Raw genomic sequence first — 17,749 nt, forward strand, 5'->3', positions numbered from 1 at the left:
AGGAGCATGCGTGCCATTCATCAATTAATTTTAAAAGCACTGTGAGCAGTGTTAACAAACAGTATGCGCCTTTTCTTCATCTCCTCACACTGAGCAGTTGGTTCACTACAGTGATCTATAGAAAGCTGCACTGAGGTCATGAGAATTACTGCCTCATGGTTCTATGTCTCCACCAATCAGGCCACACTAATCTTGACCCTTGACCTCTGTCCACCAAATTGTAATTCATTAATCCTTGAATCCAAGTGGATGAACTGTCAGGAATTACAGCTGGCATTCTTGTGCTAGTCATTACAGTGAAACAGTGTGTTGTTTGAATGTTTGTGCCAAATTTGAGGAAATTCCCTCAGGGCGTTGCTGAGATATCATGAATACAAGAATGAGACAATCTGAAAACATAGTGCCCCTGGCTACGGTTATCAACAGCACAAAGGCAATACAGTGAGGGAGAGCGGAGGCTACTAAATGTGCATAATTTCATTAAAATCACCACAAGTTACTCTGTACAACATGAGCTTGTACAGCTGAGGATAAATACTGTAACAGTCACTTTTATTATCAGCTAATCTCCATATTATTTTCTTGATATTCTCTTTTTAATTTCCTGGAGACCATGGAAACGTAACAGCCCAAAACCCAAAGAAATTCAATTTACAATGATTTAAAACAAGAAAGGCAACTAATCATTGCAGTGGAAACACTGCAATATTTGGCGTTTTTGCTTAAAATTCACTGACTGAAGCAATTCACTGATTATAAAAATAGCAGCCAAAAACAAAAGACAAACACAATCTATCAGACCAGCAACTGATCTCTTGTCCTGCAACATAAAAAATAAATTGGCTCAGAGAAAAAAGAAATGTGGGTTCTGTCTATACTAGAGCTACAGAAAGAGACAAAAATCCAGAAAAAAATGCTTAAATTAGTTTCCTGTAGGGGAGGAAATAGCTTGTTTTCTGTGTCTAATTTTCAGCTCGGGTAAAAACTTAGCAGGAGCGCTCTAATGAAATCCAGTGAGTTCACACTTTGGGGAAAATGATGGGGGTGTTTAGTCTGTGGGTCACCAACCATACATCTGGTTACACACTAATGCATCTTTACTGTCTCGTGAACATGATGATGTACTGAGCAGAGAGCAGGAAACATCTGTCACACAACATAAACATTACAGGTGAAAATAATATAGACAATTTTTAGGATGACCCTGTCTACTGGAAAAGTCATGAGTCAAATAAATAGATGAATGTGTGGAGTATAGAAACAGGCAGGGCTGATTAGAGCCTCTACTTTACTCCGGCATTTCTCTGGCCTGAGGCTCAGTCTAATCAAGGCATACTGCCTTTAAATACATAAAGATGAAGCTACAGTCTTTGATTAAACAAGTGGTAGCCTCTCTATTCAATTTCAAACCCAGTGATCATTTAAAAATAACAAACCCCATTCATTTCTGGGTTTGTGTTTTAGTCAGTGTTAGTGTCAGTGCAATTGCACTGATTAACCATTCAGACTCCTGCAACACAGATATAACCAACACAATGACTCTGAGCTGCTGCTGCTGCTAAGTGAGGGTTTTTCTTTTTAATTTGTATGAAATCAGAGAAAATACGTGAGAAATCTTCACAATACCTCAAACATGTGGCAACATAAGGCTTCGGCGGATGATTTGATGTTGCAGTTCACAGGACGCAACTCATCTGAGGATGGTCATCTCCCCGGCTCTTGATGTTTCATCTCCACGACCATTCAGCCAAATATGAATTATAACATGAGCTCTGAAAAGCTGGTTTTACCGTGCACTCATTCGCACACAACCAGAATTAGTTTGTCAATCCCATTAGCCTGTGCAGTCAATAATACTCTGTGCTACTGTGCCGCAAATGAGCCACTACGCGCTTCAAGCTTTCACTTGGAGAAGGAGGTAGTAACGTTAACGGCCCCGTTGGCTCACGAGTCTACATCAGCCCCGCTGCGACGGTCCCCTTGTCGTGTCAGTCGCTCCAGTCATTTTATTAAGGTCAAAGTATGGTTGTGATGCAGGCGGTGGCTCGAGCTGTCTCTTCTGTCGCCTGTCCGATGTGAAGGACGGTTGTCTGACGCTGCGGAGAGGCAGCGCCGCACCGTGCGCCCTGTGCTCCCTCACGGACCGACAGCACTGCCTGCTGTACTTAAAGAGACACAGCAGCGCACACAGACACGCAGGGGCCGCCGCGCTCTGTTGCTTTCTGGGCCACAAGGGAGACGCTTGGCGACGCACTCCCTGCTGATAGTTTGTTTGCAGAATTGGATGTATCGGTTTTTGCGCATGTGAGCCATTTGCCTGGGTTGTTTACTGCCGCGTAATATAGATTCCTTTAAACTACAAAATACATTAGTGATAACCAAAATATCAGTATTAACAACTATGGCAGGTGGTCCAGGGTTAAGAGTGCAGCTGAAACCTGATTAATAATGTGGATAATTTGAGCAGAAAAGGCTGTAATACCAGCAGCATTTATTAACATCTAATGGAGTATAATTTAGATTTGTACTATACTATTCTAGGTATGGCTCTAGATTTTACATTTGCTCCGGTTAATATCCACCATTTTCTGTACTGTGTGTTTATGGTTTTATAATGTTGTTCTAGAAGTCGATTTACACACTAAAAATCACTGGGTCTACTTTTATGTGAATCCTTTGCAGTAATACACATATTGTTTTGTACAGATAGCAATACATTCTTGACAACTTTAAGTTACAGCAATGAGATTTTACTGTGTGTGACTTGCACTAGATCAATATAACCATGTTTAGTTTTGAGCAAATGGCCCAACGTCAATATAAAATGTAACATTAACACCGGATGAGACCAATCCATTGGTACTGGACAAAGTTAACCCAGTTCATTTTGCTCACTGACATTAACTGGGCAAAGTCACTCACACCAGGTCAATTTCTGACAGCTATGTTTTGTCTCTTTATCTAATATACATAAGTGTAATGTGTAGGATTGTGGGTGTGTGTAAAGTGTAACCATTGCATGCATCACTGACTGAATCCAAGACAAAAAGAAAAAGAAACTGACCATTTTCTGCCTCTATAGCCAGACACTACACATTGATTACTGTCACATGTCACATTTTGATTAATACTGAGAGTCTTTTTTTTTTCTTAATCCTGACTTCCAGTTCTGCTTCAGATGTCCAGCCGCTGTGTGTCTCCCTGTTGCATGCAGGCTGTGCAGTGTCAGATCGCAGTGATAATCCATCTTGTTTAACTGCAAATCTCCTTGTGTGTAAACTGTGCTCTTCAATCAGTTTTATTGTTCTGTCCTTGACAGTCACGGTTGTTAAATCAGTGGCTAAGAGCAATTGCATTACACAGATCTTAAAGGGCGTGTGCACAAGTAGACATTTTCTTACAAGCACGGTGCTTATAAGACTGCACTAAGATAGTACACGGGGAGTTTAGAACCTCCAACCCACCTGGCTGGTGTGTTCTTGAAATAAAGAAGGCCATCTAAGTAGAGATTAAATGTTAATGAAAGAGTATCGTTTATCTTACCTGTGAGGTTAGTCAGACCCTACTTGGTCTCCTCCTGCCCCACACCTGCAGTCTGAGTAAGCCACTTGGTTATTATAGGCTTATCGCTGGCCTGTCTTTAACGGATGGTGTGCTGACACAGTAGAGATGACTCTGCATATTTCTGCAGCATCAGTTCATGAGGTGGTTGTTGTCTGTGCTGTCCTGTGTAGTGCTATCACTTGCAGTTACTTGCCTCTACATGGTGACTCAGCGATGGTGTCCAACTTAGAGGGGCACTCTTGAAATCACCAGTGTGGAGCAGTCATATTACTCATGCTGAATCACACAGGATGGGATGGCAGCCAAACACCAGAAGCTTAAAGCTCTCAGCCTGATGTTAGAAGAAGGTATATGGATTTTGTGGGTTTGTTTAGATAAACTATCCCACAGAGTGCTGCAGAAAGAATGCAGCACACCTCTCCAGTTTCTGGAGAGAGAATGCAGCACACCTCTCCAGTTTCTGCCTTTATCAAGGATATACACACCTGCAGATATAGTAGATGTCAGAAGTGAGGGATTAACTATGTGATGCAAGAGATAAATCCCCTGGCCAACCAACACGGCATCAAACCCTCGTACGTCTGCATCTGCAAGCCAGCACTGTGTGGATTGACCTGTGTGTGACCACTACTGGTTTATCTGCAGCTAAAATGCAGAAGACATAAACAAATAATGGGCTTACTGTGTAAAATCTGTGCTTTCTCATGTTGGAGGCTGTAAGAATGAGAGGTGAAAAGAATGTTCCTCTGTTTTCAGATTGTCACCAGTTAAATTGTTCTGACGGTCCAATTTCATGTCAGGATCTGACCAACTTACACATGTGAAATTACACTATTGGATGTCTCTCTGCTTCACTGGAATATTTATATGCAGAGTACAGCCTCTCAAGCAAAAGACCAAGTCTATCAGAGACACTTTTGTGCATAATCCATGACATCACTAGTTTGTTGAATGTTTCACCCAAGAGATCATCTTTTGTGCAGTAAACAGAGCATCATGTAAAGTCCACTGGAGCTACACTATGGGAAGAGCTGAAATATTGTGAGTTTTGATGAGAAATAATTGTTATATGTTTATGCAGTGAGACAGGGGTCAACCTGATACATGTCACAAAAGAATGAACGATATCCCCTTCAGATTAGTTGTCAACATCACATACAAGAAACAGAGAACTGATCTCAGACGTCAACATGGGCCTCATTGTTACAAATGATCATTCATGATTCAGATTTTTTTTGTGGAAATCCTCACGTAACAAAGCTTTCAAAGAACCACTGTGGTAGATTGTGAAGTCTGTGTTGGCACCGCGACCAGGGGTGAACCTCTATTAAGTGCCATTCTCATTTTCTACTGGGATATTGCTGACTGTGCTTGTTTCTCATGTCAATCAGTTGATAATCACACATCATGTTTACTGATCTGCTTAGTGATTCATTATTTGCTTGCTAGTCGCCCTCCCATGGGATAAATCAACTGTTCTTGATGGGCTCAACAGCGAAACCTCCCCAGTCTGACTCAATGAAGAAAAGACATCTCTCCGCTATATTAAGGTTTTTCTGCACTTCTCTAAACATTTCTATCTAATGAGAAAATCTTATAACTTCTTTCTGGAATGGTTTTCATTGATTTGACCCAGGGATAACACAATCAATACATGTAGTTGCTGTGCACTCTGTTTGACCTTTAAACTAATAAACACTTGCTTCCCACTCCTCAGGCGGCTTTCTGGCAACAGTGGCAATTATATACGTGAATTGTATGTCTTATATTCTTTAGTTTGAGTGTTTTCAGTGTGTTACTTGTGATTAAATGTCATTCTTAAACATTTGTTTGTATAACACCATAGTAAGCTATAGTAAACAGAACTATATGTGAAGAGTGTCTCTGACAATTTTCACACATGCACAGCTCATTTACACAGCTGAAAAAACTTGAAATCCCTGTTTGTGAATTTAACAAGCACCTAACAATGTGATCTGTTTTCCGTACACTTCATTCTGACAGTGAGAAAGATGTTTGGCTGCAGTACTTCATTATTCTTTGTTCTTGCCCTCGACGATTAAAGGATAAGACCGTTCATTTTCTAGATTAACAGTATTTTCAACACTCTCCTTTCAGAGACTAAAACCAACAATGAATTGCCTCTGCTCACAATTAATGTCTGTCAGTCTCCAACCTGGATTATCTTTCTGTCTGTGCCTTAAAATTCCATTGTTGTTCAAAACCAATTAAAAACACATCAGGGAAACACATCGCTGCACATGTTTCCTCATCACGAAACACCAGACTCTGATATATATATTTTTAAATGCATAAAGGCTCAGATGAACTATGACATTTTACAACAACTGAAGTACATGAAACATGAACATGAACAAATATTAGGATCTGGTGTTTTGTAATGAGGAAAAATGTCACCTAGTGCAGCGATGTGTTTTAATTGTTTTTTAACAACAGTGGAGGTTTGTGGCACAGATGAGCAAACTAATTCAGAACTGACAGACTGAGAGACATTAATCATGAGTAGAGGCAAATCATTGTTGTTTTAGTCTCTATTTGGGGAGTGTTGAAAATACTGTTACTATAGAAAATGACCAGCCTCATCCTGTTCAGACTACCCAGAAGAATAAGTTGCTGCTCCAGATGATGACTTTAAAGTGAATGACATCATCACTAAAAATAAACTTTACTCCCCAACCCCATGCTGCTGCTGCTAACTACCGTTGTCTATTGATTGTTGACTATTAATGCTAATAGTTTTTTTTATCATCTGTGGTTTGAGCAACGCTTCTGTTTGACACCTCCGGGTTCCTGTCTCCATCATATCTATGTTTCACGCTGCACCCACAAAAATCTGTATGCACTTTAATTCAGTAAATATTTGTAGCTTTGCCTCATAATTCTATACATCTGCACCACGACATCACTATCTGTCCAAATACAGAGACAGTCTGGAAAACTGAACTCTGTGAGTGGCTGGAAGTCATACATCAACAATCAGTGGCAGACAGTGACAGTGATTTGTTTTCGGTCAAACTGTGCCCCTCAGAGAAGCTGGTCCATCTAGAATGGGACTGATTGGCTTTCCTTGGCTTCATTTACACAAAACAAACATTTGTGTGTGTGTGTGTTGCATCAATATTTTATCTTAATTTTGACCATGTGTTTGTGAATATGTCCTGTTCATGTCCATGAACTGTCCACTCTGTGGAAAATGTCTGCTTTCAACACTTGGTTTCAATTAACATATTCAGTGCTGTGAAACCTGATTAGGACTCTTTCAGACAGCACATGGCAGCAGCATGGCATATCAGGTTGTAGCATATGTCCTCAGATCCAGATAGTGTAATAGATGAGGGTGTAAAATAAAACAGGTTGTGGCCAGTCGGCTCCTTATAAAGGCCATGAAGAAGCAACAGGTGGAGCAGGATTTACTATGTTAGCAGAACTCATCTGTTAAACCTCCTAATGGCTGCTGGCATTTGTCTGAAAAATCAAAAAGAAAAAAAACTGACCTTGCATTATTTAAAGGGGACATTGAATTAATTAGAAATATGAATTAATGAAAAGATTATCCTAAGCATTCAGCTTAAACCCCTGGCTGTAGCACTTCAGCAATCAATGGCTAAATTAGTTTTGCTGCAGATTTTCAAACACACACACACAAAATGTTCTGCTCAGAAGACTGAGGCTGTGAAATCAATCACACACTGTAATTGTTATTCAGGAAGTGTCTCAGTGTTGTTACTGGAGCCTGGGGTAGTATTACTGGAGACCTACTACTTTCACTCACCATGAAAAAATAATGATTGTTCCACTGAGTTTTGTTTGATCCGTCTGACTCTGCTGCCTGTCGTACCTCATTAGACACGTGTGTGGGATGCTTGGAGCAGTGGTCTAGCTGCCTTGGCTGTGCAGTCAGTGTCACACACACCTCCGCTTGAACTCATTCTCACTCGTGAGAAAAACAAATTCTTATCTCATGTTTATTATTGTCATTGATTAATAAGAGATGTGAAACTTCATGCTTGGGAATAAGCATCTACATTCAACACACATGTGTTTGTTTTATTAAAGGCTCTAATTTTACATTCCTGTGCTCTACTTAAGGCAGTGAATGCAGATGTTAAGAACAACCACTGAATCTAAGCTACTTTCCCCAGCCAGCATAATGTAATATTTTCTTCTGTTTAAAAATTAAAAACATAAAGAATTGGGGATGAACTGCAAAGTTACATAAATAGATGTGATACATGCTTTCAAGTGACTTTGTTGCAGTCCCTCATACCTGACAAACACTGTGTACGCTCCACCTCTCCTGGCATGTGTGTGCTGACCCTTGCACTAGATTATTAACGACTGCAGAGTGTATGACAACAAAGTTGTGGAAAACATTTGAGCATTGTGCACTTGTGACTGAGTGAGAGATAACCGAGTTGGAGTTCAAGAGAATTCGAGAAAGTTTAAAAAAATGAAAAAGAAACATCTGACTGTGGCAAATTTTACAACATTTAGTAAAAGAGTCAAATATATTCAGGGATTCAACTGAGTCTGTGGTATCACTGGATAAAATCCAGTGTCAAACTGCTTTCCAGATTTCCTGTGGGGATAGCAAATAAAAATAAACCGCCTCAAATATCCATTCAAATGAGGAGCTTTCTGGCTTTCTCTGCAAACCCGATTAATGGAAGATCAGTTACCTTGCTCACACACTTGCTGACATGTAATTAAACCTTTTAATTAACTGCCCTCCTAAGTAAGGCTGAGCAATAGTACTAAAGCTACTTAAGGGAACACTATTACAAAAACCTGCTACAACATTAAATCTCTCTGGGGAAAAATATTAAACTAGAACATTCTGATTGTTTTGTAAAAGCTATTTGAAATGCAAAACCAACTGGCTGACTTGAACACATTTGCTAATCCTAGTTCTACAGTGTATTAACCAACATTACATTGATTTTTTTTTTCTGTCCTCGTTGTTTGTTTTTGAATGCCATGTAACAAAAGCTCATTCTGGTAATTGGGGTTTATCTCTCTTCAGGCTGAGAAAACACACACACACTCATTCACATGCAAACATGCAACACACATTGATTTCAGGTGTCTAATTACCAACATTCAGTTTGTCATTTGAATTTTTAAAATTGCTTTTACAGACTGGTAAAAGTCAGCGTTTGTGTTGTGAGCACTCACATTTACATTTCTCTGTGTGTCTGTTATTACGATCAGTGAAGGAAAAGAATATAGACATTGAAACACCTGTCAAATGGCAACACAGTTGTCACCTTTTTTCCTTTCTGAGCACGCTCAGAAGAGTGACCCACTTCATGGTGCAATTTGTCTCAGTGACATCTTCCGTCACTTCTGTCTTTTCCTGTCACTGTCACCATGAATAAGTTCAGATAACCTCAAAAAGGAAGGAAATTTAACATCTGTATTTTTTCTGCCCAAGTTGGGATAGTTTTAACATGGTACAAATTTATAAGGATCAACAGGAATCAGGGATCAGCACTACTGTTTGTGTGGCATAGTTCATGGGCAGCACATCCCTTAAATCTTACAGACACCTGCACAGATGCTAAATGGACTGTCTGCACCGCTCAGCTTGAACAGTGGGTTGGTATTAAGGTTCGTGTTTTATTGATTTCTTTCTGCAGGGCTCCATGTGAGTGTGGAGCTGAGCTTGATATCAGCATTTATGGACTATTCAACATGGAGGCCACAGAATCTCTCTCTGTATAAAGAACATTATAAATCACAAATACATATAAAATCCAGACATGTTCATTGTTTGCATGTGTGCACACATTCTAGGTTGCAGGATACTGTAGCTACTGTTGCTGCTATAGTTTTCAGTGGGATTATGCTAGTTAGATTCCTGGTTAGCAAACTAGCATATGTTGTGTTGTGTGTGTGTACAGTTGTTTACACGCTTCCATGTGCAGATTAGCAGCATTGCAGCTAGCCACTAGTCCCTGGCCTTTTCAGGCAGGAAGAACAAACTATGGGTGGTATGTGCAAACTCACACACAAAGAAGGCAAAACACATCTTATTGGCAAAGTTGTTGGCTGCTGACACAACCAAGACAAGTCGACATACAGAACAGACTGCATCCCCTCCCTGCAAACAAGGTTACCATATTTGGGGGTATCGTAAGCAAAAACGAACAAGACAGATTGATGATGTTTTACAAAGACATCCATTTAGATTTAAGTTAAAGTAGAATAGATACTGAAATTTCTGTTACCTCATTAGTTTAACATGATTGCTTCCCCAAAGGCAAAAAAACAGAATTTCAGACATTTTGAGAAATAAAAACCAGACTTTCCTCAAGAAATGCCTGAACCTATGACATCTAAATGAGCCTCACCCAAAATACAGTGGAATTCTTCATGGGAAAGAAGCACTGCTGCTCTTTCATGCCATCTGCCACAGTGCAGAGAGGAAGGCATCCTCACTATACAGAACATTTGGTTTTGAGCTCTGGATTCCATTCATATTCAGTGAGTTCTGCACAGACACCACATAACTGCAAACTCTGTCACATTCAGCCTTGAGTTCAATTATGGGACCATTTGAAGACATACTCTATCTATCTATGAGTGCAGGTACAATATTTAAATGAGTCAGTGCACCAACAAGTCAGACCTCATGAATGTAAGAATTTGTTTCAGAATACTCCTGCCAAAACAGTTCATATTTTAAATAGCATAGTGTGGTCAGCCCAGAATTCAGTGCAATCTTGATCTACCAATGACTTTGCATATAAAATTTTGTGACAATACTGAAAGATATTTCCCAGTTCTTTTAACCAGGAACTCAGAGAGACGAGGCGGACCACTTGGATATAAAAAATAACCATGCTGGTTTATTCAAAAGATCACAGGTAAAATTAACATTACACGTCCAGGTATCTTCACCTCCAATACTGCACGCAGGCAGACTGAGAATGAAAGACCCTGAACCACAATAGGCCTATACATTTATCTGGTTTGGGCTAACCCCATTCTACACAGGCACGTCAAACTGTGGCGTCACCTGATATGCCAGCTTTACAGCTGACCATAGCAGTAGTCAAAACATGGAGAAAATCAATGTGTGTGAGTGTTGATTATGTGGTGTGTATCTAAGAACATACAGGACATTCAGAGACATGTCCGGACATTAAGCCTAGGAAGATATTATGATTAAGATTACGGCTAAACATATCATAATACTAACAATAATCATCCTGCCTGCTGACAGTCAAACTTTTCTATCTAGTTGTCCTTGGCCATATGCACCCTGCAAGAAACTCATGAGAATGACTAAGCATTTAACAGCCTGAGCTAGACAGCCTGTCTCCACTAAACATTTCTAATACAACAAGTATCTAACCAATGTCTAGCTGACTAAAAAATTACCTAACAATACAAAATCCTTTAGATGGTGAAAATAAATTGCCAGGAAGCAACATGAACAAGTTGTCTTCACTGTTCTTTGAAAAGAAAGCTGACTCTTTATCATTATATAACTGTTCATTTTTGGGAGAAAGGCCAACTAATGCAGTGAGCTGTGGCCTCATTACCAGCAGGAGGTGAGCTCAATTCAGGGACAGAATTGTTTTGTATGCACATCCCAAACAGCCTGAAAGCAAACTCCAAAATTCCCCATTAAACAAAGGCAACTGTGCAGCAGGGCCACACTGTAGCGTCTGAGCCTTAAGAGCTCTTATCTGCATATGAATAGTTGGCAAGATATACTCATTAGCATTTTAATGGGTTACAATGGAAAACATAAATAAACAAACAGACCTACTGGATAAATTCTGTATGCATTAAATATAAAGACAGCCATTTTAAACCTCTGAAGAGGCTGAGCATATGACAAAGGCTGTAAACCAGTGGGACTCAAGCCACCAGCAGATTATGTCTTAATCATTTGCAATGGAAATACAAACCTTTGAACCTTTGTCTTTCTATGTTGTCTGCGCTGCCCACCACACACCTCTCAGATGTATCAGTTCTGCCTGGAGACTGGGCAACCAAATGCACATCACATAACCCACAAAAGAGAGCAAAGCTATAATGAGCACTGCAGGTGCAGTGGGGAAGAGACTTGTCGCTGCAAAGTGAAAACACGGTCCATTTAAGTCACCAACCACAAGGGAAACTAGATAAGAGAGCGTACATGGATCAGCATAGTGAAATCTCATCTTGCTTGTGCGCTGGTACCAAACAGCAGATACTTGATCTGATATGTAGATTTCACTTGTGGGGAAAAAAATGTAGTACTCATAGTAGGCCACATCTGTGACCATTAGCAGTATGTTTTCAACCTTGAGCTCTGCTTCCCTTAGTTAATCATCTTATCACACACATGTGTGTAATACAGGTGTGTGCAATGTCCCCTGCAGTGATGTTTCCATCACTTCAGGTAACATTACACTGACTTACATTCCTAGAAGGTTACCCTAACCTTAAGCATAACCACTACCTGCCTAATAATTGCCTACTTGCCTTTTTGTCCCCAGATTTAAACAGATTTACATCTCCACACCACGAGTAATACAAGGCCACACACACACACATATGCACATGCATGAGTAACAGTTAAAAACGAGAGTGGAAGAATAGAGAAGGGATTTTTTTTTAAAAAGCAATCACAAGGGAATTAAATGTCAGGTTTTCTCTTATTCAGATAGAGTTGTAATTACAGTGATGATCAGCTGCACCAGTGGATTTCCTGACACACTGCACAATTTATGGCACAGTACTTCTACTCAAGAAAGGTCAGACAAGACCTGAGACAGCTCCAACATGAGGCACCCCTGCTGGTTTAAGTCATGACACAGATGTCTTCTTCACAACACACCCCACAACAAGGGTTAGACCAGGACCTGTCTTCCTCATCATTGTACACTCAGGCTCCCCTCTGCCATGTATACTCATTAATTTACTCCCCCTTGGGCTGCACTGTCTATGAATATGGAACAAACAATGCTCCCAGTGCTAATTTAGTGCCCGTGATACATTCTGTCATGAAGGAAGCAAGGAGGGAGTATTGATAATATACAGTTCTACTAAGGGTGCTGCCCCAGCACTGTCTGACAGGGATCTAACCGACTTCCAAATGCTGTAGAGCACTGCATTCAGATCTGCTTTCCTTTGCTTGACATGCTCCTGCAGCTAAGTGTATTGACCACAAAACCACTGGTAGGTGTGATTATTACCAGTGGGGCAGGCAGTTTCAAAGAAAACATCAACCCAGTTCCCTGCTGATATAAAGTTTGCACATACAGGTGAGGAAAAACCAGCATACTGTGACTTAGCAAAGTGTTGGGCCACCAAAACAGCTTCAGTGCTCCTTGACATTGACTCAACAAAGTATCTGGACTCTACTGGAGGTATGAACAGCAAAAGACATTCCCCTCACGTGGTGTTTTGATGATGATGATGGTGAAGACATTGTCTAGCACATTGTTCCAAAATCTACCATTGGTTTAGACTTAGTTGAATCCTGGTGTGAAGGCCATAGCATATGATAAACATTCAGTGACTCCTGGTGTCCTGTGGCTGGGGACAATGTCATCCTGGAAGAGACCACTCATTTAGTCAGGTTTATCTTTTAATTTGTCACCTGTCTATATATTGTTCTAATGCAGTCATTCTGTAATGTTGTATTCAGTGATGTATGACTTAAAAATAAAAGTCAAAGAACAAACCACCAGAGTTTAATTAAGTAGTATGAATAAAAAAAAAACAGAGCAGGGTTGGAATGTGTCAATTTATTTTTCCCATTACTGAAAATTTTGTGACAAAGCCACTGAAAGATCTTTAACAAAATAATTAATTTCAGATCTAATGTATGTTACACAAGAGTACAACAGGCAAAGCAGCTTTGGTATTTGTAAGTGAAAAGAGTCAAGCAGCTGAGTTATGCAAAGATTTAATGTTTCTTCTGCTGTACTCGCTGCTGCTGGGCTGCCACCCTGTGACTCTTTTGGGTAAAACACATCTGGTGATCCAGATGATATTAATATTTGCCATGAGGTTTTCAAAAAATGACTTTTGAAGGCTCAAATCCATTGCTTTCCCAACCTAGATGTTAATTTCTTGCATAACTCAATTATTAGGGACCAGGCAGTGAGGCAATGAGAAAACCAAACAATACACAAAGGGTAGACAATAAATAGAAACCAAGTTAACTTTGCCCTTTGTAAATAGCTCCTTTGGATATTTCCAGTTGAGACAGTTTATAAAATATATTAACCCAAAGCTTACAGTTCCAACACTGATTCAACCCTTTTCTCCCAGTTTTAGAGTTTTAGACTTTCAAAGAGCAAGTTCAATCTTGTCCTTTTCTCAGAGACATGAGGTCAAAACAGTACTTAACACTACGGTACAATCTTAAAGTTAAAGCTTGAAATAAATTATGTCTTCATCAGAGTTGACCTTTTGGCTTATGAAATTTGAGATATTCTGTTTAGCTGCAGATTTTGGGTCAGTGGAATATGGCTGACCAGATGTTGCCCTCCTGAAGATTATCCACCCTCATTAGCCATTTCATCTTTGTGACAGTAGATCAAAGGCACCACTTATAGCCTCTAAATCTCGAAATCTTGAGTTACCTGCATCTAAATACTGTAAAAGTAATGTCAAATGCATTATTGAAAAATGCCGACCCATTCCTATAGCAGGCACAACACCCAGACACTGGTTCATTACATATAACCTCAGTGCACATGGGTATAACATTAACCTGCTGCCCTGATCACATCACACTAACCCTCTACTGAAAATAAAGGAGGTATACACTAATGATGGTCAAATAAGTCATTCTGGGGCTTTTCAACAAACCTGTTTATGCTTTTGTTTTCATGTGGACATCTCTGCTTCAAGTTTCTCACTATTCACTATGTGGCTGGTGTTCAGACATTGGAAATTTATGAACATCACATGCTAAAATATTTCCAAACACAAGCACTTAACTATTATTGTCTGCATCTGTCATCTATTCAGAGCAGGCACAAGCAGTGATCCAGGTCAAACACATTTGCAGGCCATCATCTTTTTGGGTCCTGAACCTGTTCTTCTGACCAAAATAAAACTGTCTAGCATTACAGAGGTCACAGCTAGTGATGCATTCAGGCACTCTATGTCAATTGTAAAGTCAAACATTTCTATGTTTTTAACCAAGCAGCAACCACATAGTCAAATCGTACTGTAAATGATTTGTAAATATCTGTGAAAAGCCAGAAGAGGGTTCTCAGTTCTCGAGTTTCAAGTGCTCTGAAGTTTCAGCTCAGCACAGACCAATGCACAGACTAGCAAACCATGTTAATGGGTAAAGGTAAATATTTTCATTTATTTTCTATTTTTCAGTTATGTCTTGATATTAACAACACACCCATGCTATAGCCTCTATTATTTACACACTGCAATGTTTTATTATTGGTCTGTTCCAGGTGATGAATAGAACTTTACATCTGGATGAGAACTGCCTGAACACTACGTTAAACAGCAGAACAGCACAATGCATCAAAATCAGAATCACCTTTAAGGGCCAAGTATGTTTTAACATACAAGGAATCTAATAGAAGGTACCTAATAAAGTAAGTATATGTCTTCAAGTACATCTTTTGCAGTACCGTGGTTTTGGCGGTAGATGGCGCCACTGCTGTACGGTTCCAGTTTGGAGCCAGACCTCAGTGCTCCTGCTTCCAGGTGCTGCAGTTGCGCCCTTCCGCTCCCCGTACAGGAATTTGTAGATTGCATTACGTCACTTATCCTGCCAGCGGCGAGAAGGCAGCTCCGTCCTTTAACGCTTTAGCCCGCTGTTTTTCGGAGGTGAATTAATGGGACTTGTGTGTTCTTTCCTGTCGTGTTCAGAGTTAGGAGTCTGGGAGTCCTGGCTGGACGACGGGACAAAGGGAAAGCTTGAAGCGCGACACCACAGCTCTCCTGCTTCAGTATGAAAAGTTTGTAAAAGAATCTGAATATCGACGACACTCTTAGAGAGTAGATGGAGGAACCAGAAGGTAAGAAGTATTTTAGGTTGTAACTTGACACTGAAGAGAAGAGACTTTTGTTTCCGTTTAGCAAAATGTTGTTATCGTTTTACACGATGAGTTGATACGATGTTGCAAGTTTGACACTACAGGTTTAGTGTAACGTCGAAAATACCTGCTGTTTAGCTGTGTACACTCCCTCGGCTTCTCGGTTTTTACCTATTTCAGCTTACAGTCCCACTCCAGTTTTAAGTGATTGGATGATGTCTTGCAGGTACAGACAGCTGTTGCTGTGCGGGCTGTGGAGGAGAAATTCGAGACTCCTATCACATGAAAGTTCTCCAGGACACCTGGCACAACTCCTGCTTTCAGTAAGTGCTCCAAGTTTATGACTGCAAGTAGCCTCTGTATTGCACTGTTTAGTCAGTCATAAGTGAAGGCTTGGAAATAAGAGGACGAACAGTTTGTTGGATTCATTACAAATGTTTTCACTGCTGCGCAACATGTTGACTGCTTCCTCTGTGTGGGTGTATTTACAAATGGCCTTGTGGATAATCCCAGAAGCTTCTGGCTTTTAGCCTAAACATGGGCCTAGATCTGTCTTTTACAATGCATCGTTGTTTTTGAGCTTCAGCACAAAATGTGGGATGTTTCTCCTGCTAGTGTCACAGCTGACAGGAAGGTTCAGGTCCTTGAATGTGGACTGGTCAGTGTAATGGTCCTGCTGCTTCACAAGGAGGAGGTTTCCCCTCCGCTTTGAGGTTTAGTGATTGCTACACTGGAGCTGATGTGAGCGCTCTGGTTTTCACAGGTCACTGCACCACAGTGAGGTATTTCAGTGTGGGGCTGTGAACCTGTGGCTCAGTGCCAACGTTATATAAAACTCAGATGGTTTTCCCTTGGTTAGCGGTATCATTCACTTGTTCTTGTGTGAGAGAATATGTCTGAGATTTTTAAAAACTGGCAGCTCTTCCTGATTCATCTGTTGCTGGTCAAAACTGTCAGCCATTATCTAGCAGTGTCTTTACTTAACCTGGGTTTTCACTCTTTCTAAACGCTGACAACTCTAACATACTAACACATACAGCCCCTTGTATCGTGGTGACGTAGCTGTGTTACTCACCGCTGATCCTCTCCGTCCGTTTGTACTTTTATACTCCCTCACATTTCTTGGCATCCTTCTCTAGGCTGAAAGATCTTCAGTTGCAAACTTGCAGATCCTAGATATGTTGCATGTGTGTGGGAAGCACTTCTCTACAGTAAATGTCCTGGAGTTTGACTCATGGATAAAAAATGTTTTAAATGTCTGATTCCTGCTAATATTTTTTGCAAATCTCAGATCTTTCTAAGGAAATAGCACAGCAAACACAAAATGTCCTTGTAATGGAATTCCCACCGTGGTGTTCCTGTTGCTGCCACTGTGCACTCCATCTACGTCCACCTTGTGCGCATTCTTACAACCTGACATCACTCTTGTTCCAGTAAGCCTAGCAGCGTTATTGAGGCCTATAGATAATGGCACACTGAGCTCCGCTGTCTTCTGCATTCCTAGACAGCGATTCAGACGTGTGAGTCCACTGTCTCAAGAAACCTTTGCTGTCTTTGTTTCATTTTAGTAAAGGAAGCTGGCTATTTCTTATCTTGTACTTCACTGGAGGTGTACAATGCAGCAGGAAAAGAGTCTCGTACTTCATATTTATAATACACAATGTGGTGATATTCGGTACTCTTGATCTCATTTCATTTTTCTGCAGTAAAACACGACATTGCAAATACATGAGTGTGAACTTAGAGTATATACACTATCCACAGGTACATTTTTTTACTGTGGGATCACATTTTTTAAAATTGTTTTTCTATCCAATTTTGTGACAGTAATATGAACATACACTTTACCAGTGTTTTCATTATTTTTTTAAAGGAATCTATTAATCATTCTATAAAATAATCGGCAAATAGCTGATGCAGCCTCTAATCTACTGTGATCTGAATGAAGAAATAACTGTTGCTCTCCATTTCTTGGAACGAGGTCATGGTGGAGAACACTGGGCACGAACAGTGGTCACACACCCTGAGATATGGTCTCATTAAGAGTGAAACACTCCCTCCGAAGGTCTTCGAGGCCTCTATTAACTTTCCCCCACTTACTATCAGCAATTCATTCCCCAACAATGCAATACGCTCCAGCAGGA

At 40.3% G+C, this 17,749-nt stretch overlaps 2 protein-coding genes across 2 annotated transcripts in view; one reads left to right on the forward strand and one right to left on the reverse strand.

Moving 5' to 3' along the window:
* wscd2 (WSC domain containing 2) overlaps nucleotides 1–2,121 on the reverse strand; it is a 34,339-nt gene extending 32,218 nt beyond the window's left edge. The window contains exon 1 of the mRNA XM_020594471.1: nucleotides 1,627–2,121. The gene's annotated coding sequence lies outside the window, so the exon portion shown is untranslated. The remainder of the gene's footprint in view (nucleotides 1–1,626) is intronic.
* A 13,124-nt stretch (nucleotides 2,122–15,245) lies between these two features.
* limk2 (LIM domain kinase 2) overlaps nucleotides 15,246–17,749 on the forward strand; it is a 15,645-nt gene continuing 13,141 nt past the window's right edge. The window contains exons 1-2 of the mRNA XM_020594391.1: nucleotides 15,246–15,587; nucleotides 15,832–15,928. Coding sequence (XP_020450047.1) covers nucleotides 15,572–15,587; nucleotides 15,832–15,928 — 113 coding nt within the window. The 5' untranslated portion in view covers nucleotides 15,246–15,571. The remainder of the gene's footprint in view (nucleotides 15,588–15,831; nucleotides 15,929–17,749) is intronic.

This window comes from Monopterus albus, unplaced genomic scaffold (genome assembly GCF_001952655.1).
Source record: "Monopterus albus unplaced genomic scaffold, M_albus_1.0 scaffold23.1, whole genome shotgun sequence".
NCBI classification, from domain to species: Eukaryota; Metazoa; Chordata; class Actinopteri; order Synbranchiformes; family Synbranchidae; genus Monopterus; species Monopterus albus.